General features: G+C 42.6%; 1 protein-coding gene across 1 annotated transcript in view; it reads left to right on the forward strand.

The window, feature by feature from the left end:
- Positions 1-209: 209 nt before the first annotated feature.
- The window catches only part of c2cd2l (c2cd2 like), a gene marked incomplete at both ends in the record, with an annotated part of 78,940 nt that continues 54,730 nt past the window's right edge, over positions 210-24,419 (forward strand). The window contains one exon of the mRNA XM_083642205.1: positions 210-554. Coding sequence (XP_083498331.1) covers positions 210-554 — 345 coding nt within the window. The remainder of the gene's footprint in view (positions 555-24,419) is intronic.

The raw sequence follows: 24,419 nt of genomic DNA on the forward strand, positions 1-24,419 counted from the left end.
GACCTAAAATAGCCTGGGTAAACTAGAGTATAAAGGCAGTCACATGATCCACCATGCCAGTGTTTCTCTGGGTATTCTGGGATATATTCTTCAGTTATAGCCTGCAAGTATGCCATGCACCAAGGTTGTGTTTTCTGCTGCCACTCACAGGCGTACAGGGGCTGAGCTGCTGTGAGATCTCTCCGCCTGGCTGTGATGTGGACACCGTGATGGAGCTGCAGGACTTGGGCTGGCTGTGTCTGGTGGGGCTGTTCCTGGCTTCCCTGCTCATCGTGCTGGCATGGCTGCTCCAGTACTCGCTGAGCGCGCTGCGTCTCTGGCGAGCCAAGACCCAAACGGCCCGGCGCCCCCCCCTGGCCCGGTACCACCAGTATACCCAGGTAGGAGGCGTGTGGGGCTTCCTGCTCAAGCTCCGCTCCTGCCGTGACGGCGGGCCGGTCTCCGAGGCGGGGGTCAAAGGCCTGTTGACCTCTCTCTTCTCCTTCAAGTCCTTCAGGGAACACTGGCAGAGAGCTTGGGTCCGTGCTCTGAATGAGCAAGCTTGCAGGCACGGGGTAAGTTAACTTGACTTCTTTAAGCCGTCTACATGCTAAAAGCACTACATGAGAATGCAGTGATGGAGGTAGCGGCAATGAGAGAGAGAGCTGAATACACAGACATTAGATTAGATAGATACCCACTGTACTCGGATGTTGCCAGACAGTTTAGGTGAGTACACCTCAGGTTACCTTACTATGAAGAAACATAAATAATTTACTGCAGGCTGATAGTCGGTTTGGCCTGTGGCGCCCATGTGCGCTGGAAGCGTGTGTGTGTGTGTGTAGGCAGGTAGGGTGCTGAGTGGAGGTGTGGGAGTTGGAGTGTCACTAATCGGGAAGAGGATGTTGCAGGGCCTTGCGTAACGGCTCTGAATCAATCATGCACATAAGAGCAGAGAGGTAAGACAAATCAGCCCAGCCACAGTGTGAACACCCACACCATGCTCCAGCCTGTGGGGGGAAAAGCATGTGGTTCAGCTGCATCGGGAAATGGCTGTCAGTGTCATTGCTGAAGACAGAATGATTGCATCAAGTGTCTTGCAACGTATGTCCTTCACTTGTGTCAGCAGACTTGTACAGCAGAGTTAATCACAAAATTTGGTATCTTGTTTAGCCTGTGCCAGAATGTTTCACCCATAAACCATCTTTGCTTTCAGTGTGTATCTTCTCTTCCATGACAGTATTCCCGACTGTTGGTAATAATCAGAGTTGAAAGCAAGTAGAAAGCTTTGCAGGGTTTTCCTCTGTTTAAATGCTACTTTTGATCTGTGTGTGTATCAAAGTCAGGCACACCGTCAGATGTTTCCTATGATCACTGGATGAGGGATGGATCCTCTAACCCCCCCTGTGTGTGTGTGTGTGTGTGTGTGTGTGTGTGTGTGTGTGTGTGTGTGTGTGTGTGTGTGTGTGTGTGTGTGTGTGTGTGTGTGTGTGTGTGTGTGTGTGTGTGTGTGTGTGTGTGTGTGTGTGTGTGTGTGTGTGTAACCGAGTTGAATCAGCACGGATTCCTCGTGAGTCCCGAGTGGTAGCGAGTGGATTGGTTAAACTCACTCCCAGGTATAAAGGCATGTTAACCAGCTCCGCCAAGGGAGCTAGCTCTCTTGATGTTGCGGTTAACATGTTGGACTCCCAAGCCGAGGGTCGGCAGTTCGAATCCACCCCTGGACAAGCCCTTAACATGGGTTGCTGCAAGTACCACCTACACAATGCCGTGTGCGTGCGTGCGTGCGACGTGTGAGTTGCTGCGTTCCTGTTGCAGTTGGAACTAGGAATTTCCCAGTTAAATGACATCACACCTGTGTTGACTGCAGTCGAAAACCCAGTCAGGGTTAGCTCTATCCACACTAGTCATTGTTAGCAATACTGGTTGATAGGGGTGTCACGATACACTCAGTTCACGATAAGATACGTATCACGATACTGGGTTCACGATAACGATACGATACGATACGATTTTAACAATATTTTTTTAAACTTGAATAATGACAATATATGACTGGAAAAGTAGTATTTTATTTGAAATGCACAAATACAAAACATGCTGTTGTGGGAAATTGATATTACAATAACAACTAGAAAAAACATGAGATTGGAGATAAGGCTTATCTTGAAATAGAATGAGTTACACCGTCACTTAGATTTACTTTGAACTAAAAGGTTTCTCAGCAGTATAAATTCTCATTATGCATCTTCAGTTTTTCTTCAAACTCAAACAACAAGACTTTTCTTAGTCTATTTTTTATGCATCTTCAGTTTTTCCTGTCAAGTAAACAGTTTTGCCAGAAACTCAATTGAATGGTTTCTCTCCTGTATAACTTCTCATGTGTCTCTTAAAAAAAAAAAAAAAAAAAAAAAAAAAAAAATTGCGATATGAGATTTCATCTCAACGATACATATCGTGACGTTTTACTATCGCGAAATTTCGTGGGACGATATATTGTGACACCCCTGCTGGTTGATAACAGCGCATTACCTGTCCACAGATAGAAGTTATACAGTATTGTGTCTACAACTGATTTAACGAGACACAAATAAGACAGAAGTACTAATAAACGCTATATTACTACAGTTTTCACTATTGTTGATGCAGGATCTTGGATTTTGAGGTCGGGGTTGGTGAGCTTCCCCCGAGTTTCAGAGTAAGAAATCTGAGTTCAGGTGATGTCACAGGGTTGTTCCCTGTGAACTGGGAAATTCCCAGTTCACAGTGCAAATGGAACACTGCGTGTATATCTATGTTGAGTTGGCAGAGAGTTTAAAGGGGTCGGGTCAGATCAAAAGCAGATAAACAGGCAGCGCTTGGTTCTGATTTAAAACCTCACCTGAGGAGTTCAAGTGACAACACTCCACTGGAGATTAGATATTCATTCATTGATGCCGCATCCCAGATGCTGCAAGTAGGTTTAGAAAAGTATGTGCTTGGTGCGTAGGCAAACAATGAATGGTGCGTTTCTGTTCAACAACCTGCTCTTTGCACTGAGGCCCAAATACATTGACCTAACCAGAACACTACTAGACTAGAAGAGACACTGAAGCTGCGGGCTCGCTTTCTGTTTCTTTATCATTTGTTTTCTGACAAGATGGCATGCGAGTGCATTCTTTAGCAGCCGACTTGGAAGAAGCGGATGTCAGACTTTTCCCACCTGCGCAGATCAACAAGATGATCTGTCCAACAAATTCAAGTCAAATTTGTTTGTAACTTTTTGAGATATCTTGCTGCTAGCAAATAGACAGACAGGGACGAAATAGGGATGGGCATTTTGAATAAATTTCCATCATCGAATTTCGGAAAAATTAATAGGGCTGGGTTCAAAAAATCGATTCTCCGATTTTTAATCGATTTTCATTTTAATCCTCGATTATCGATTCATATGTCCAGAGATCGATTTTTTTTTTAACACATTGACTGCCAGCCGTTTTTTTCTTGCTGTAGATAGCTTCTGCCAGGTTTTTTTTTGAGGATTCTAGGCTCATTTTACAAGAGCCGAGGTTTCTCTTCTGTTACGACTTCGTGAACACCAATCATCTAAAAAGAACTAATAGAATGTGTGCTTTCTCTGTCTAAAAGAGTTAGTTTGTAGAGTTAGTAGTTATGTAAGCATTAGCAGTTGAATACAGCATGGTTTCAGCATCAGAAAAAATATTTAGAGATAAACGGCTTTTTGTGAAATTCGATAGAACAGTCACTTTAACCATTCATTTTTGGCATCAGTAAGACCTAAACAATAGTTTTGAACAGTAATTTCCTCCATAACAGCAGTAAACTTCCCTCTGCTCAACTCCTCCCTCCTGTGGGCGTTCTTTTTGGCTGCAGCGCCATGTCACAAGCACTTTTCTACCTTTGCAAATGCACTTTCTCATACTCTCGACCTCTCAAATAAATTTCTGAATAGAAATTAAATTACTCTAAATTATAGCGAAAAAGAAACAAAAAAGAATGGGTTGAAAATCCCATTCTAAAAGCCTTTTAGAATGGGATTTGTTTCCAATTTGGTGTCGGACTAGGGGGCAGTCCCCGCTTGTCACCAGTTTGCTTTGCTGCTGCTGTGCGGGTGTGAGCCTGTCTGTGCGGCCGCTCTTTGAGGAAGTCTGGTTAGACTCGCTCGCTTCTTGGAGTTTTGGTTGAGGGCTTTGATGAAGCTTTTGCGATTCTGGTCATATTTATGCTGCGTGTTTCAAAGTGTGTCCCACCCGCAATCCACTATGCAAATCTGCAATCCCGCACCGCCAGCAATCAGCGCGAAATGAAAGCGCCTTCGCCAATCCACCTTCATGAGAATGGCTTCAGTCACACTGCTTTTTGCTTGCCTTCCTCTAGTCAGGAAAGCACTGTCACCACTTAGTGGGTCGGTGGAATGGGTTGTACACGTTGTACACGTCCAATACCTATATAAGAGATGTAAAAGGGTTCGATGCACATCCCACCGTCAAAAAAAAAAAATCGATTTTTTTTGACGAGTCAACTCGTCGCTGGCAGTGAACAGCTGGATTGTGTTTGACGACTACACTCGTCGCTGGCAATCAAGGTGTTAATTACCGTAAAAAAAAAAAAAAAAAAAAATTTTTTTTTTACTAAACAGGCTAAAATATTGTGCTGTGTGTGGTAGTTGAAACATAGTTTCAAGTTGACGTTTAATTATGTTTGTAGTTGAAACAAAAACATAAATACTGTAGGCTACATGAATGGAAATGTTTGATCATTATTAATATCTACTTTTAGAAATTATATAGGCTGAAATCAAATCACTGTGCATAATTGTGAAAGTGTCTTTATTGACAGATGAAAAGGCTGTTATTTACCCTTTGTCACCACGTGGTGAGTAAATATATGTGTAACTAAAACCATTAAAATTGACAACAGGTCTGCAACTTTTTTCCCCATGTATCTACTTGGCTGGTTGGAAACCCCTGTGTTACATAACTGGACAGCCATGTAATTCAGGGTACAGCTCAAAAACCACGTTTTGGTATCACTAACCAAATCCAATATTGAAAATTGATCGAATCGGAATCGAATCGAATCGAATCGAATCGAATCGAAATTAATCGATTCGCAACCTTGGGAATCGGAATCGAATCGATTCTTGAAATTTGAACCAATACCCAGCTCTAAAAATTAATGATCAATTATTGATTATCGATGATAATAATAATTATACAATTATTATTATAAAAAAAAAATACTAAATTCCTATAGCAGAAAATACCATAGACACCAAAGAACGGTGCTGCGGCTCTACACTACAGGATTGGGGATTCAAAAACAGGTACATAGACGTCTGTTCAGAATGATGTGCGTTTACTGAAGGGGTTAAATCCCCGATCCTGTCTGCCTGGTCTGGTCTAGCAGCTAAATGCTAACTCTGCTGAATGGGGAGAACGGGGGATTTCCCCCATGCTGACCCATTGACCACGCGTCTATGACGAGACACCGCCTGAATGTATGCTTATTTAACTTAGAGCCTCATAAAACAAATAACAGTGACTCACATATTAAGGCAGTGGTGACTAGTGTAGTGTCCACAATAAAGTTAAGTTAACTCCAGCGTCCAGCCTACTGATTCTTGTTTAGGAAGATGAGCACTTAAGGCAGGGTGAGACACGAACGCACGTTAACTAACATTAACCAGCCTTGGATGTATGCTTGCAGTGAGCAAAGTCGTCTTTTAACTCTAAATAATCCAAAACAAAACTCCGCTTTGCTGTCTTCATTTCCGCTTCAGCTTAATTTCCGCTGGCTGCTGAGTGCTGATCTGTCTCCTAAAACTAGTTAGGGTTAGGATTCTGCCCTCACCTGGTTGCGACCATGTAGTGAAATCCATTCTTTCAACGCATCTATTTGATAAAAATAAAATAAGAATAGATAAAGATTCCACACGATCGATGTGATTCCTTAACGATCAATTGTCGATTTTCGATTATTGATGCCATCCCTAGACAAAAACATAACCTTGGTCCAACTCATTTGGTGGAGGTAAATAAAAAACACGTTCTTTACGACCTTCATCAGAGGACAATGGAGTCATATATCCTAAGACAACAAAGTCCAAACTCCAAACAGATGATAGCTAATAGTTGACAGTAATCTGAGGGGGACAAACCAGGATAAGAAGAGCTTTCAGAGCTTTGCAGAGTGTGGGTTTTAAAAAACTTAAATATTGCTAGTCTCCTCAATAAAACAAAACAAAAATTAAAAACTTGTAAAGCTGGAAGCCGTTTGACTGCTCATAGCAAAGACACTCTGTTGGAGATGGTGGTTATTGAACTCTAAACAGCTTTGTGGAAGTAGTAAGTACTAAATGCATGAGGGATGTTAGGAAAGGTGGCTATTCATATTTTGTGCGTTGATCTATCATATCTATCACCCTCGCCCTAGACACCTGTGGAAAAGACTCTCTGGTCGAGGCCGTCACCATAGCGACCCGCTGTGTTTTCGCTCACCATCCGGGAAGAGACGGCTCCCACTATCAGACTATCAGGCTTACAGCACACACAAGGACAATTTCTGGACACTCCTGACCACACATTTTACGCACTCTCAAACATACACGCACACATGCACACCCCCCACCCCATCCTCCCCGTCCAATACCGCCGCCTTGTACCTCCCTACAGCTCTTGCATCCCTTCCCACCACGCCCACCCCCCCCCCCCCCCTCCTTTCCTCGGAAACATCCTATTGGAGCTGCTATTAGCCTGCATAGCCTCTAGTGGTCTGTGGACGAGCTACTCCCTCCACTACCCGCTGCAACCCCCGTCCCCCGCAAACCCACTCCCCCCCCCCCCTCGTTTTTCTTGTTCTTTGTGTCTGTTAACTCCTTACATTTAACAACAAATGTTTATGTATTGTATACTATTCAAGTGTGCCTTTATTCCTATTCAATCTAGTAATAATGTTAAAAATCTTAATTTGAGTATAGAAGGTGATACCCATTCGTGTGTTGTGTTTTGTCCCTTTTATGTTGTTTGTTTAGAGGACCGCAATGGAAACAAGCCTATGCTTTATGCTACGGCTTTATTGTGTTTTTATCCTCGGTGATTGTCTGTATTCCCTGTCTCTGTGTTGACATTCACCAAATAAAGTCAATCAATCAATCAATCAATCAATAACTCTGTTGCCCTTGGACTTATGAAACCCTTTCAAAACCCAATTAGGTAAATTAAAAACTACAAGGGGTCAGTATAAAGACAAGGCTCTATTTGTTTGTTCCTGAAAAGTTGACATTTTTGAGATACAAGGATTTCTTCACCCAACAGTGACAGTAACAGGAAACTGTGATTTTGCAATCGCAATAATAATGCAAAATTGAACCAATCTGCAATATTTGCAATATTCCTGTGATTTCTCAGCAAAAACGCAAAACAGGTTCCTCCACTTGCAATTTTTGCCAGTTCCCGCAATTTTACAGCTCGCTGCGAAATCAAGCATTTTGATCACAACAATCTTAAAAAGACAGAAACAAGCTGTTTATCCATGTAGTGTTTAATTTGTGAACCGGCAGTGTGAGCCACGGCTTGTCGAGCAGCTCCATCACTACAGGATATCTGCGGGTCACTCTGTATCATTAAGTCAGAACATTACACTCACATCTTTTTTAATGTATCCTGTATTTACCCAGGTGTGTCCCATTGAGATCCAAATGTCTTTTTCAAGGGAGCCCTGGGGTAGTTACTTAAACGTCACGATCGTGGTTCATCCAGTAGACCAGTAGAAACACCTACAGTTCATAATGCAAGAGTCACGTCAAAAGTCACATGCTTGATCCCTGCAACCGACCCATTTTACCCTCAGCCAAATGCCTGGCTAAATGTAATGTAAATCAAAACATTGTTACATATTACATAACACCATTATATATAGCATTCGTGTGATACCATAACTTTTAATAACTAATTAATGTGTACTGTCCACACTAGGGATGTTCATTTTGAAAAATTTCCATAATCGAAAATCGGGGAAAATTAACGATCAATTATCGATTATCGATCATATTAATAATAATATTTTTTTAATATATATATATATATTTATTTTTTTTACAAAATGAATGCCTATGGCAGAAAATATGAAAGACAACGTGTTCTCCTCAATTAACTCTTTATTTCAATGTGTCTCCTCTCCAACACTCGCATGCCGGTGTGAATTCCCCATGTTGAAAACTAGAGACTACGGTATATGAAGCTCCACCTCACGTTAGTCGGCTGTGCAATGGAGTGGGGCGAGGAGGAATGAATTCCACCCAAACCTAGATCGCAAAAAATAAAATATTATTTTTATTTTTTTAATAATAACAAAATCGATAAAAATTCCACATGATCGATTCCATTCCTTAACGATCAATTATCGATTTTCGATAACTGATGAACATCCCTAGTCCACACACCTCTATTGTTTAGTATCACAAGCAAAGCAAGTATCACATTCTTTGCCTCTAGCATAAGCACCTGCCACCTGCCAGGCATGTTGCTGCGGCCACCTTAGGAAACGGACACTTTAGCAACAGCCCCAAACTCTGGTCCCCAAGACTCCAATTCTACTCTGCCTTTCTTATCATGATGATTTCATATGATGATTATGTTTCTGCATCAGACCAAACAAGCTGTCCTAGAACACGGCACCATGACGATAAGGCATCGGTGTCTTCATGAAGGGATTAGCACGTGAATCCTTTATCACATGCTGACAGATCTTTTTCAATAAATAAATAAAGACGAGATGAATGAGCCCATGCGCAGCTTGTACAATTCAGTGTTTCCAAAAGGTTATTATTGATTTGTGGTGGCTGGTGGTGGGGGCACTTAATTATTAATTTTTCTTTTCATGTTTTGTGGGCATGTTACTTTACTTTACTTTATTGTTTATTTGGACAGGACAATGCACATTAATAAAACTGTTATACACGTACAGAATCATCCATATGTGACAACGGTAAAAGTGCCGGGGTTAGCCGAAGCTAATTTTCACCCGCAGTCCTCGGAACATAAACCGCTAAAAACTACAGGATAAATACAGAATACGGGAATAAAAAAAACAATATAATAAAAATGCACAAGGGGTAAAAAAAAAACATACACAAGGGATAACTATACATACACAGAATAAAAGCAATACACACAAACAGATAAGATAATAAAATGATAAAAAAATAAAATGTCCAAGAGAAGGCTATTAATTATGGGTGCACTGTTAAATCATAATCTGGATTTAATGTTCCTCACCGAAACCTGGCTCGATATGAACAACAGAGTGGCTGTTCTGTCCGAATCAGCACCGCCCAATTATAGCTTCATTGACACTCCCAGAGCTGATAAGAGGGGGGGGGGGGAGTAGCGATTGTCTTTTCTGATATGTTTCAATGTAAGCAGGTAACATTTGGAGACTTTCCATCGTTTGAATACCTTGCTGCTATTCTGAAATGCTCAACCACTGTGTTACTGCTGAATATCTATAGACCACCAAAATACTCAGCCAGCTTTCTCGTTGAATTTGCTGATCTTCTCTCCTTAATTTTCATTGAACATGACTGTATATCTATTGCTGGGGATTTCAATATTCATATTGATAACCCGACGGATAATTTTGCCAAAGAACTGAATATCTTACTTGATACTTTTGATCTGTCTCAACATGTTTCAGGGCCTACTCACAACCGAGGCCATACCCTGGATTTAGTTATTACTAGGGGCTTCAAGTCCTCTTCTGTGTCAACTATTGATGTTGCGTTGTCTGACCATCTTTGCGTCTTTTTTGAAATGGAAATCTCCCCTGAGATCATTAATAGGTCACAAACCGTTAAAAGACGAGACATTAATGCAGGCACCAGCGCGCTGTTTATGGAGACATTTTCTTTATCTCCTCCCACATCAGCTTCTGTCAATGAGATTCTTGATAACTTCAATTCAACAATTCTGAATACTATTGATAGTGTGGCGCTTGTTAGATTAAAATTGCTGTCTGGCAAAATTAAAGCACCCTGGCGAAATTCTGCATCCGTTAGATGCAAAAAGAAAGATTGCAGGAAAGCTGAGCGTAAATGGCAGAAAACTAATCTTCACATTCACTATGATATTTACAAAGAAAGCCTTCACTCCTACAACCTCGAACTGAAAAGGTCGAGACAATCGTTCTTTTCCGAGATAATTAACAAAAATGTGAACAATGCACGCACTCTATTTGCCACAGTTGATAGACTGACTAATCCGCCTCTCTGTGTAGCACCTGAATTCCTCTCTACTGTCAAATGTAATGAGTTTGCTGCCTTTTTTACGGATAAAATTATTAATATCAGGCAGGCTATTAGTGGCTCCACACCAAGAAATGCTGTGACATCATCCTACCCGCAGATCCCTAGTTCGATAAATTTGTCCCAGTTCAGCGTTATCGACCACGACATCTTAGAGGAAACTGTGCAAGGCCTTAAATCATCTTCGTGCTGTCTCGATACCCTTCCAACAAGCTTTTTTAAAAGCGTTTATAACTGTCTGTCGTCGGACCTATTGCAAATAGATCCCTTGTGACCGGCACTTTTCCTGAGTCCCTGAAAACTGCAGTTATTAAACCCCTACTAAAAAAGCGTAGCCTTGATGCATCGGTAATCAGTAACTACAGACCAATATCTAATCTCCCCTTTATAGCCAAAATAATTGAAAAGGTTGTTTACCTACAACTCAATAGATTCCTAACCTCAAATGATCTCCTAGATCAGTGATTCCCAACCTGTGGGCCGCGGCCCCCTGGTGGGCCGCGAAGGTATTGCAAGTGGGCCGCCAAATCATTTCCAAAAAAGTATGATTTTTGAAAAAAAAAATCTAAAAGAAAAAAAAATTTCATTTTTTTTTTTTTTAAGATTTTGAAAAATCATACTTGAAAAAGTATGATTTTTGTTTCTTTGATGTTATTGCTTTTGCTTGAATTGAAGTTTCATCTTTACATCATCTTTATATTGGGTTTGTGTTTATTTGTAACCCTATCGATTTAATGGGCTTTCTTCTGATATTTGGATTTTGTTTGGATCTGATATTGGATGTCAAATTGTTATGAGAATGCATTTTTCCATTGTTGAAGGATACCGTTATTTATTAATCATTTGTTAATTAGCCTGTTACAGACAGCCCCTTGCTTGTCATTTCTGACATCTGTGTGGTGCTGATGGACAGCTCCTTGAATGATTGGTGTGTGTGTGTGTGTGTGTGTGTGTGTGTGTGTGTGTGTGTGTCTGTGTGTGTGTGTGTGTGTGCGTGTGTGTATGTGTGTGTGTGTGTGTGTGTGGACAGCTCCTTGAAAACTGTAATATTGAAGGTGTTGCAACATGTTACAGGTGCTGTGTTAGTGACTGTGGAGCTTCCAACATGTTTCTCCTGTATTCAGTTCAGTCCTTTATGTTCAATTTTCAATAAAAAAGTGCTCTGAGAACGCATTATATGGCCTTTGTATTTATGGGGTCGGAGGTGGGCCGCGAACATTTTTGAGACATAAAAGTGGGCCCTGAGTTGGAAAAGGTTGGGAACCACTGTCCTAGATAAACTCCAATCAGGCTTTCGCCCCCATCACAGCACTGAAACCGCGCTTACTAAAGTCATAAATGACATCAGAATGAACACAGACTCAGGCAAAAATTCGATTCTAGTGCTACTGGATCTTAGCGCTGCATTTGACACTGTTGACCACTCAATTTTATTGGACAGACTGGAAAACTGGGTTGGGCTATCGGGTACGGTCCTCCAGTGGTTCAAGTCCTATCTTCAAGACAGGAAGTACTTCGTCTCCATTGGCAATTACACATCTGACCTAACTAGGATGACCTGTGGGGTGCCTCAAGGATCCATTATGGGGCCCGTTCTCTTCAACCTTTATATGCTCCCTCTAGGCCTAATTATGCAAAAAAACAAAGTAGCCTATCATAACTATGCAGACGACACTCAGTTGTATATAACTCTTTCCTCAGCTGACTATGCCCCCATAGAATCATTGTGCCAGTGCATTGATCAAATAAATAACTGGATGTGCCAGAATTTCCTACAGCTAAACAAAGACAAAACTGAGGTGATCGTGTTTGGCCCCAAAGAACAAAGGCTTAAAATCACTGCACGCCTTGAGTCTCGATCCCTGAAGCCTAAGGATCAAGTCAAAAATCTTGGAATTATTATTGATTCCGATCTCAACTTTAACTCCCACATTAAGTCAATTAGAAAATCTGCTTTTTATCATCTTAACACATTCACTGCCAGACGTTTTTTTTTTACTGTAGTTAGCTTCTGCCAGAGGGTTTTTTTGAGGATTCTGGCTCATCTTTCAAGACCCGAGGATTCTTTTCTGCTAAGATTTTGTGAACACACAATATCTCAAAAGAACTAATAGAATGTGTGCTTTCTCTGTCTAAAAGAGTTAGTTTGTAGAGTTAGTAGTTATGTAAGCATTAGCAGTTGAATACAGCATGGTTTCAGCGTCAGAAAAATTATTCAGAGATAAACGGCTTTTTGTGAAATTCGATAGAACAGTCACTTTAACCATTCATTTTTGGCATCAGTAAGACGTCAGACATCTAAACAATAGTTTTGAACAGTAATTTCCTCCATAACAGCAGGAAACCCCCCTCTGCTTCCAACTCCTCCCTCCGTGGGCGTTCTTCTTGGCTGCAGCGGCCGTCACAAGCTTGTCACCAGTCTCACTGCTTTGCTGCTGCTGCTGCCTGTCTGCGTTTGAGGACTGTTTGAGGAAGTCTGGATGGACTCGCTCGCTTCTTGGAGTTTTGGTTGAGAGCTTTGATGAAGCTTTTGCGATTCTGGTCATATTTATGCTGCGTGTTTCAAAGTGTGTTCCACCTGTAATCTATTATGCAAATTTGCAATCCCGCATCGCCAGCAATCAGCGCGAAAACGAAAGCGTTTTCCCCCATCCATTTTTATGAGAATGGCTGCTTTTTGCTTGCCTTCCTCTAGTCAGGAGAGCACTGTCGCCACTTAGTGGGTTGGTGGAATGGGTTGTAAACGTTCGGTGGCTCCAATAATTATATAAGAGATGTAAAAGGGTTAGATGCACATCCCACCGTCAAAAAAAAAAAAAACATTTTTTTGACGTATTAACACATTGAATGCCAGCCATGTTTTCATTCCTGTAGGTAAGTTGTGCCAGGGGTGTTTTTGACGATTCTGGCTCATTTTAGCAACAGCCGCGGATTCTTTTCTGTTAAGAATTCATGAACACCAATCATCTAAAAATAACTAATAGAATGTGTGCTTTCTCTGTCTAAAAGAGTTAGTTTGCAGAGTTAGTAGTTATGTAGATATTAGCCGTTGAGTACAGCATGGTTTCAGCGTCTGGAAATTTATTCAGAGATAAATGGCTTTTTGTGAAACAGTCACTTTAACCATTCATTTTTGGCATCAGTAAGACCGTCAGACATTCTAAACAATAGTTTTGAACAGTAATTTCCTCCATAACAACAGGAAACACCCCTCTCATTCAAACTCCCTCCTCCCTCCTCCCTCCTCCCTCCTCCCTCCTCCCTCCGCTGTACAGCGGGCGTGTCAGAAGCGCTTTTGCTGCTGCCTGCCTGTGTGCCTGCCTGCCTGCTTGCGTGCGTGCGGACGCTCCTTGTGCGAGTCAAGATGGGCCGGGGAATGCGTGGGCGATGGGCAGATGTTGATTATGGCCTTTCTGAGGTGTTTCAAAGTGTGTTTCACCTATGATCTATTTTGCAAATCGCTCTCCGCTCTCTGTGTGCTGCTGCCGGTGCGCGGCCGCTCTCAGGCAAGACAAGTCTTGAGTGGATTACTGTAAAATCGCCACGGCATTTCCTTGAACGGCTTGGTCCCGCGGCAGTTTTTTCTTTGATTTCGGTCGTCTGGGGGAGCACTGTCAACACTTAGTGGGTCGGTAAAATAGATTATACACATTATCTTGCTCCAATAGTGATCTCGAAGATGTAAAAGTTGTTGATTGATGTTCCACCGTCAAAAAAAAAAAAATGTTTATCTAAGACGAGTTATTTCGGCTCTGGCACTTAAGCGTTGGATTATGTAAGACGAATTATTTCGGCTATGGCACTTAAGGTGTTAATACGTCATTGGCAGTCAACCGTTGGATTATTTTTGACGGATTAATACGTCATTGGCAGTGAACGTGTTAAAAATATAGCAAGAATTAGGGGATACATGTCCAGACAGGATCTAAAAACTAATTCACGCCTTCATTTATAGTAAATTAGACTACTGCAATAGCCTTTTTTCTGGTCTCTCCAAAAAAGAACGTAGGCAACTTCAACTCATTCAGAATGCTGCTGCTAGAGTTCTAACGAAGACTAAGAAAGCTGATCATATCACTCCAGTTCTTAAGTCCTTACACTGGTTGCCAGTGTGTCAGAGAATAGATTTTAAAATACTGTTATTAGTCTATAAATCACTTAATGGCCTAGGCCCAAAATACATAGCTGAATTGCTCCCACGCTACGAACCGTCTAGAACTCTTAGGTCAACAGGGTCCAGCTTATTAACTGTCCCTAGGATCAAATCAAATCACGGGAAGGCTGCATTTACCCACTATGCTTCTGCTAGCTGGAACAAATTGCCTGAAGACCTCAGATCTGCCCCAACCTTACTTACTTTTAAAAATAGACTAAAGACTTTTATGTTTACCGTCGCTTTTAACTGCTGACAGCTACTATGCAAATCCAATGAGTCCTCTATAAGTTTTAGCTCTTTCTGCAACTGCCGCGGCTGTTGCTTATTGCACTTTTTATACTCTTTTTTTTTTAAAGTTTTGTTGTGATGCTTTTAAATGTCCATTTTATTTCTTCTTTTCATTTATTTTCCTGTGTGCTTAATGAAGTTGCTTAATGCACTTTTTATACTCTTTTTTTAAAGTTTTGTTGTGATGCTTTTAAATGTCCGTTTTACTCTCTTCTTTTCTTTTATTTTCCTGTCAACCATTTTATGTGAAGCACTTTGAATTGCCTCTGTGTATGAAATGTGCTATACAAATAAACTTGACTTGTGTCGTTTTGAGCCATTCCTTGATTTTGACTTTAAAAGTAGGGAAGGTGGGACATTCCCTAACTGTGGCTGGGAGACTGTTCCATATTTTTCCGCCCACAATGGACAGGACGTTCTTCCCAAAAGCGGTGCGTCTGTGGCCCAGCTCGCAGTCTCCTCTTAGGCACGCCCTGGTGGTCATGCCCTCCACGGACCTCCGTTTAAAAAACTCTCCCAGAGGGGGTGGGGCAAGACCATGGAGACACTTAAAAACAAAACAGGCCTGTCTAAAAGTTTTAAAATTGTCAAAATCAAGGAAATCATGCTTCTTTATAATGTTACAAATATGGGCGAAGATTGTTTTTTTATCGAAGATCTTTAGGGCTTTTTTAAATAGAGATTCAATCGGCTTAAGAGCTGTTTTACATGCCACTGACCAGCTCGTTAAGCAGTAGTCAATGTGGGAAAAAATCATAGAGTGTAGGAACATCAGGGCAGCATCGTCCGTCAGGAAATTTCTGATCTGTCTGAAGTTCGCCAGATTGTATTTGACTGAATTGGTCACTTTCTTAATGTGTTTCCGAAAGGTGAGGGTTGAGTCCAAGATGACTCCGAGATATTTGAACTCGCTTACTAGAGCGAGTTCCTCACCGTTCAGGAACACACCCGAGTCAGTGACAGTTTTTTTTGTGTGAACATCATACAGACCGTTTTTTTTTGTATTTAAGAGGAGACAGGAATCTTCGAGCCATTTCTGGACGTGGACCATGGCTGCCGTGAGGGCCTGTGCAGCATCCGCGGCGTTTGCTGCAGCCGTAAAGATCACGGCGTCATCCGCATACAACTGTGCATAGACATTTCTGCATGCATCAAAAAAATAATTAATAAACAAAGAAAACAAGATCGGGCCAAGAATGGATCCTTGGGGGACCCCTACTGGACAGTCTATGCATGGTGATTTGACTCCATTGATCAACACGCACTGCTTTCTATTGGAGATATATGATTTAATCCAATCGAGTGCCTGGGCGGGCCAAGAAATTAAAATGGGTCAGCTTGGTCAGCAGTACATGATGGTCGACTGTATCAAAGTTCCTCTTAAGATTGAGGAACAGAGCACCGACACAGCCATTCTTGTCCAGGAGGCATTTGGTTCTTTCAATTAACATGCTTATGGCCGATTCTGTGGAGTGGTGGGCACGGAAACCGAATTGCATTGGGTGCAGGGCTGTGGGGCCACTGTTGAGATGTTCTAACAATTGTTTAACCACCCATTTTTCTATGATTTTTGAAATAGCTGGGAGAATATTGATTGGTCTGTAATTATTAATATCAGATGTATTTCCGGATTTAAAATTGGGGTAACCATGCCTACCTTCCACCCGGCCCAGACAACAGAGTGTTTTATAGATAGGTTTATCAGGTGTGTAATAGGGCAAATCAAAGAGTCCATATGTTCTTTCAAAAAGTTGGTATCTAAGCCATAGATGTCTTTTGCATGAGATTTATTCAAGGAGCAGATGATTTTAGCTACTTCTGATTCTGATATTTCATTTATGGTCAGGGTAGACTGTGCACCAACGATGGTGTTATTTATATTACAAGATGGTTGAGTACCAGCGATGGTACTAAATAAGGGAGAACCGTTGGTGGTAGACGTGGTTGAGTGAGGAGTAGCGAAAAGTTGTGATATCTCTAGGACAGAGTTGATAAAAAAAGAATTAAATTCTGCTGCTAGGGTAGTCGGGTTGTTTACTAATTGATCCTTGATCCTTATTTCCAGGTCTTTATTATCTCGTTTAGTTGGGCGGCCAGAGAGTTTATTGATTTCTTGACAGACTTTTTTTGTGTTCCCTTTTGCGTTTTCAATTATATTCATAAAAATCTTTGCTTTGGCCTTTCTTAATGCATGTGTAGCTTTATTTCTAGCTGTGGTGAAGTTTTGGCGGTCTATGATCAGGCCAGATTTCAAAGATATTTTCAATAGTTGATCTCTAAGTTTCATTATATCAACTAGTGCAGTGCCCGTTCCCCCATGCACCACCCCGTGGGCGCTTTCCCCCCGCACACACACTGCACTCTGTCAGGTCCCCCTAAGGCTGGTTTCACACCGACGACCCACGCCTTGCCTTGCCTCAACCCACGCCTACGCCGAGCTGGGCGTGAACCTGTTACACGCTTTTGCGATCACACCGCACGCCTTTTGCACGCCGAACCTGGAGCCGAGTCACAAGCGCCTCTCCTCTCTCCCGACTGTATTTTTTCACGTGTTGTCCAGAATTGTCATGGGTAGCCTCTAGGTAAAATAAATCTGATATATTTAATGTTCTATTGATGCTGGATATGTATAACCAGGTCTGACTATAGTCGGACATTTTAGAGAGGTGATCTTGCAAGAATATGTGCTGGCACAACAACATTGTCCATCTTGCTTCTTCGGTCGCTATTCTCTCTCATGAAGATTTGTTTGCCGACAGGGAGAAAGCCCCACGTGACAGCCACCCGTCAATCTCTCTCTCGCTCTCTCTCTCTGCTCAATACTGTTGTAGAAACTCCATTTTATTTTGAAATTCAGTTGACTTTGCCAGTTCCCACGGATATTGTCGCGTTTTTCTTTCATGGCTTGACAGAAAAGCCTGCCTGCACGCGCCTTGTCGGCGTGAAAATAGAACTCTCGCCTATTCGATAAAATCGGCAAGGCACAGGCAAGGCGTGGGTACACGCAGGGTTCACGCTCAGGCGCCCGGTGTACACAGCCTCATTGACTAAAACGGACGCCTATTTAAAAGCGTGGGTAAAGGCAAGGCATAGGCAAGGCTTGGGTCGCCGGTGTGAAACCAGCCTAAGGCTAAGCCAAGTTTGAAGTCGATCCGACAAACGGTTCTCGAGATACGCGAAGGACAGACATACAGACAGTCCTGGAATAAGTCCAAATTGCATGAAATGCGGCACCGCACTCCATCGGGGTCCGAGCAGCGCACTCCCCAAGTTTGAAGTCACAATCGGACAAATGTTTCTCGAGATAAACTGCTTTTTGAACTGCTTATTTCAAATTGCAATAAATTCAGCGCCGCACTACTTCGAGTTCCCAGGAGCACACTCCCCAAGTTTGAAGTCAATCGGATGAACGGTTCTCAAGATAAACCAGTAGGTGGCGCTGTGCCGAATTGCACAAAATTCGGCACTGCTCTATGTCAGGTTCCCAGCAGCACACTTACCAAGTTTGAAGTCGATCAGATGAATGGCTATGGAGATAAACCGCTTTTTGTGTTGTCAGTAGGTGGTGCTATGCCAAATTGCACATAATTCAGCTCCCTGCACCTCCTTGAGTCCCCCCAAGCGCACTGGCATGCAGCAGATGATGCTCATCCATAAGCAGTGGTGGAAATGGCCAGGTTTTACTTTGGGAACCCTACTTACACAGGATGCGGGTTACCGGAAGTGGTGTTGCCCTGGAGCAGTTAGTCTCTTAAAACAGACGAGTTGGCTTCCGCAATTTTCAAATGCTTCCGCCATACCGTCTGTAATTCGTGGGGGAGAAGCATGCGCCAACCGGAATGGGAAGCAGAAAGGCGGGTCTTCCGCTCATTAGTCTAATCAGAATTTTTTTAAGGCGGGTCTTCCGCTCATTAGTCCAATCAGAATTTTTTTCCGTGGACACACGTGTCGTGATTGGTCGGATTCCGTCGAACTTCCTTCCAGTCTGAAGTTTTTTTTCCCAACTTCCTTGTGCATGTTCTGGGGGTGTAACGTACAGACTGTTTAGCTGCATTCGCCGGATGTAGATGAGACAGTCTGTTTTAAGAGACTATGGAGCAGTGGTTCTCAAATGTCCCCCCCCCCCCTCCATTCAATCTCAAGGACTCGATGTTGACTTAGTTAAAGGATGGCTTTTCCGTGGTGAATATGAAGATCTATTAAATGTAATGCACCTATGGAGTTGGAATCTGCTGAAATTTTTTGAATCGATGGTTGCTAGCCAGAGAAATCAAAGAAAATGCACTCTGTGGGGTGGGGTGGGGGTGGAAGGGGAGGGGCGGGTGCGAATGGGGCAGAAATACTCCACTTCCCACAATGCACTGGGCTCGTGGCCTTCTAATAAGTCCACACCTAGCCCGCAGGCAGGCCCTTCCACTATGTAGACATCAAACTCCAGTAGGTGGCGGTAATGCACAAAAAGTTGTTTGCCAATCGCCATAAAACAATAGAAGAAGAAGAAAGCAAGCAGGCCCTGCAGGAGTGCTGGCTAAAACATTCATGCAATCTTGCTATTACTCAACTTTACTTTGTTTGTTCATCAAACGATAATGGCAAGGGTTAAATGTGTAGTTAGCGCGTGCATGGCGAAGAAGAGGAGAGAAGCAGAGGAAACGGGCAAAGCGCTTATTTCGCATTTTTTCCCAAAAGATTGAGCGCTACGGCTAGCCCAACGCTAGGTAGCTAGCATTAGCATAGGCCTCCATTAGTTTGGATCTGCAAGTTTGCAATACCCTAGTCATTTCAAAGAGGACTATCAACGTTCTTTTCTAGCCACGGAGACAGCTCAGAGTCGGAAAAGACTGAGTTGGCTGGTTGCAATAAAACACAATGACAGAATGTGGCTATTTTGGTCATGGGTTTCATACACTTTCTGTAATAAAACATCTAAAGCAAAAATCTTATCAGATGGTGCTCTGGAACATAATATTATCAAATGAGGGTCAGTGGTCTAATTTAGCACAGTTTAGGGGTCCTTGACATGAAAAGTTTGAGAACCATATACTGTCTTAGAAAATGCAGTAGGATTTCTATGACAAACTGATCTGTGATTTCTACTGGCATAAATGAAGACATTTTATAGGTTGGTGTGAAAATCAACAGCTCTGCATCCCATGTGTTTATACTTTGTTTTTACAACAGTAAAAAGTTCACGTTTCTTTGGTTAACACAGTAGTATTGAGGCAGGTGCAGAAATAATAGATGCCAGCAATAACTGCTCAAAGACCTCAAAGAATCTACTGCATCTAATGTAAATATCAACCTATTCGCTAGAGCATTTACAACCCCATACCGGCATGACTGATTATAGTGGCAAATAACCAAAGCAACATATATTTTAAATTTTAATACAGGTTCTGACAATATATAAACACTATGCAAAATATAATAATAAGATGTAGCCTACAGAAAATGAAAAATGTATGTCTAGCTAATTCTAAGATTTCGAAAATGTTCTCTATGCCATGGATTGTTTGCTGGAAGCCACGGTATTGTTTATCAGGTGAAGGGTACATGGATCGCCTGCACAACACGCTGGCAAAACAATACGACGAACAATAGCCCTGAATGTCAGAGTTTATTAGCACACTTTCAAAATCGTCTTCATCCATATCAAACTTTTCAATTTCATCTGAGATATTTCCTTCAGCCATGGTTGAGCTATGGTGAGCTAAGTTAGCTTGCAGGCTATGCGGGCGCAGAAAATATGGCTGACTGAATGTTTTGATTTCAGAGCTGGAGGTGCGTGGAGGCCCCCTAGAGGCAGCACAGTGCACACACACAAAAGAGTTGTAGTTTTAAGGTATAGCTCTTCAGAGTGTGTGGTACACCGCTCTGACGCAGGCGTGACGTAAAACGCGTCAGAGCGGTGTAGTAAAAATGTGAATCATAAGGTACAGATGAGTACAGACAAGAGGGTTTAGTGAGGGGAGGTAAAGGCTGCCCATTTAATCATACTACTGACATTGTAATGATACAAATCTGGTTGAAAATCAGTAAAGCCGTCCTTTAACGACAGGGTCGTTCCTCTGTTTACTCTCTCAGTAGGTGTCAAACAGCCCTACTGTTTACTCTCATTAGTGCGTCAAGCTGGGGCTGCAGCTTAGGGCTTGAAGGAGCAGAACTGAAGGAGCAGAACTGAAGACAAATATTCAAATATCGAACGCGTTTCGCGTCCGAATCGCACGGAAACAGGGCACCGCCCTCCATCGGGTCGCCATCAGCGCAACCCGAGTTTCAAGTCGATCCAACAACGGTTCTCGAGATACACGAAGGACAGAGAGAGAGACAGACAGACAGATGCTCCTCCAATTATTAGATAGATACAGTCGCTGTAATCCAGGGGAGAGAGCCGAGATTTTTTTTCCGAGGGCTCCCTCTTCTGGAGAGTGACTGTAAGACATCTTTAATAGTGTTGAGAAAAGAGGAAGCACAAAGGTTTGGGAAACCTACCGACCCTACCGACTGGGAAATCAAATTATCCCAGTCGAGTCCCCTAATGGCTGATTCGAGCTCGGGTTGTTGGTTCTTTGGGATGAAGGTTGAGTTAGAGTATGTGAATGACGGAGGCGTTGTTTAGTGAGTTTTCTTGTGAGAAGGATTATATCGGTCAGGAGGTTGTATGATTTGGTGATTCAGGTCTATTTTGGTTTTGGTACGGTTTGTGAGTCTAGTGGGATCCTTTATGAGTTGGACTAGGTTAAAACTATCTGTAACTGTTTTAAGATTTTTCCTGTCTTTTTTATTATCCCAGTTTGTGTTCAGGTCACCCAAAAGGATGAGCTCCCTGTTTGTGTCACAGTGTTTTAAAATCCCCTTGAGTTGGTCATAAAAAGCAATTTTCGAGGAGGGTGGGCGATACATGCAGATTAAAGTGAAGTGTTTATTTTCACTTGTTAAGCATGGCTGTAGTTTTGAATGACATGACTCAGAAGTCTGTCTTTCCTAGGGTTGCCAACAGTCCCATATTAGCCGGGACATCCCGTATTTGGGTCAAAAGAGACGTGTCCCGTACGGGACGCCACTTGTCCCGGGTTTAAGGGAAAATAAACACTGTAAAGGAATAAGATAACACATTTTTTAGAGTTGAATGTAAAAAATAATAATATCATGAGCCCGCCCCGGGGGCGGGGGGGGGGGGGGGGTTGGTCCGACCGTCCCGTATTGCTGGGATGGAATGTTGGCAACCCTAGTCTTTCCTGACTAGTCAGTCACTGCAGCAAAGAGTGATGTCATGCAGGGGCATTCCTATAGTAGGCCTATATAAACACAGGCCAAAGGCATTTCTAGCTTACTATCAAACAGCCCATCCCACTAATTGTGAGTCCAGTCAGAACGCTGTGTGGCTGTAGCATAACACTGCCGCCTTGGAGGAAACCTGATCCAGGCCCCACCCCCGCCGCTCAACGAGACAGGACTAACAAGAGGGGTTGAGGGGGCTGAATCCAGGAAGGTTGGAGTGGATGGATGTGCTGTTGACACAGTTTCAGGGCATTGGTGCTGCGTGGGATTTTCAGCCTAGTGCTTGTGTACTTCCCCATGATGGGCGGGTCATGCCTTCGCCATCATGGGGGAAAATATATCACGTACTGGAAGTGACAAGGTGTTAGTGGCAGTACCCCACCCCGCCTCTTCCCAATAGATTTGGTTGTCTGTCTGTGAAATAAACTCACTGGAAATTCTAATTCGATAACTCGCCTGGCGGGTGTAGAATAGATGAAGAGGGACCTGGTCTGGAGTAGAGCTGTCACTTTTTCCAAAAATAAAGTTCGAACTTTAACACATTGACTGCCAGCCCTTTTTTCAATGCTGTAGGTAGGTTCTGCCAGGTTTTTTTTTGATGATTCTGGCTCATTTTACAAGAGCCGAGGATTCTTTTCTGCTAAGATTTTGTGAACACACAATATCTCAAAACAACTAATAGAATGTGTGCTTTCTCTGTCTAAAAGAGTTAGTTTGTAGAGTTAGTAGTTATGTAAGCATTAGCAGTTGAATACAGCATGGTTTCAGCGTGAGAAAAATTATTCAGAGATAAACGGCTTTTTGTGAAATTCGATAGAACAGTCACTTTAACCATTCATTTTTGGCATCAGTAAGACCTAAACAATAGTTTTGAACAGTAATTTCCTCCATAACAGCAGGAAACTCCCCTCTGCTTCCAACTCCTCCCTCCGTGGGCGTTCCTCTTGGCTGCAGCCAGCGGCCGTGTCACAAGCTTGTCACCAGTCTCACTGCTTTGCAGCTGCTGTGCGGCTGTGCCTGTCTGAGCGGCCGCTCTTTGAGGAAGTCTGGTTGGACTCGCTCGCTTCTTGGAGTTTTGGTTGAGAGCTTTGATCAAGCTTTTGCGATTCTGGTCATATTTATGCTGCGTGTTTCAAAGTGTGTTCCATCCGTGATCTATTATGCAAATTTGCAATCCCGCACTGCCAGCAATCAGCGCGAAAACGAAAGCGTTTTCGCCAATCCATTTTCATGAGAATGGCTTCGTCACACTGCTTTTTGCTTGCCTTCCTCCTTCCTTGTCGCCACTTAGTGGGTCGGTGGAATGGGTTGTACACATTGTACACGTCCAATTTTTTTTTTTTTTGACGTATTAATACGTCAGTGGCAGTGAACGTGTTAATTGCCCCTCAATTTGTTCGAATATAGTCGTCTTTTCACTTTGATGTCTTAATGACCAGCTGTTGAGAGCTGATGAGTTGCGTTGAGGCTAGTGTGGTCATGATTGTCTGCACCTGGCTTTGTTGTTGTCGTCTGCATGAAGCTGGCCGCACGGAAATGAGAGACACGGAATCCTGATGAGGTTTGTCTTGTGTCTCTCATCAAACAACTTGTGTCAAGACATGTCAGGTGGTCAGGATAGGTCAAACTGTTAGAGCGGAGGAGCGCCCTCTGCTGGATCATCAATGAATTTTTTTTTTTTTATCCCCCCGCCGCAATTTTTTTTTTTATTATTATTATTTTAATTCGGATGGTAATTACATATCAAACGTCCCCCCCCCTCCCCCACATTCGAAGTTACATTCGAATTTCGATTAAAAAGTGAGTCTAGTCTGGAGTGTCTTGCATTCTTAATAAGAGACTGCTTTGAGGTGGGGAGGTGAGGGGCTGAGCACTGGACTCATGCTGCATCTGTGTTCTTCACCGCAAGGTTGGATAACATGTCCAGTCAAAACAAATCACCTCCATCCACAATGTACAAACAAGCACTTTGTGAATACAGTTAAGCAGGGCATGGCACCATACATTGCTTACTTCTAATACTGAGCTTTCATCGTTATCATGATTCATCTGTGTACTGTAGGGTTCTGCGGTGTTATCTCTGACTGACCTGTGATCCAACTTCTTTCATTACTCAGTTGTTTATCCAGAGGAAATGCCTGTCTGTGCCTGTGGAAGTATTACTGAAACCCTGGATAGAATCTTGGCAAAAGGACTTGATATGGTTGGTGGGAGAGGCATTGTAACATTATAGTCAGGGATCCACAGGCCCAAAAGCTCAAGAAAATGGGTTGAACCTGACATGGCATGCTATACTTTTTGTTTGTGTTTTATCTCTTCATTTGGACATTAAGGTCCACTGAATGAGAGGTCTGCTCTGCCGGAAACCTCGCGAAAAAAAGTTGTGGCCATTTTTGTATATGAAGCCTTTAT

Source organism: Poromitra crassiceps (assembly GCF_964638095.1).
Source record: "Poromitra crassiceps genome assembly, chromosome: 1".
Lineage (NCBI taxonomy): Eukaryota > Metazoa > Chordata > Actinopteri > Beryciformes > Melamphaidae > Poromitra > Poromitra crassiceps.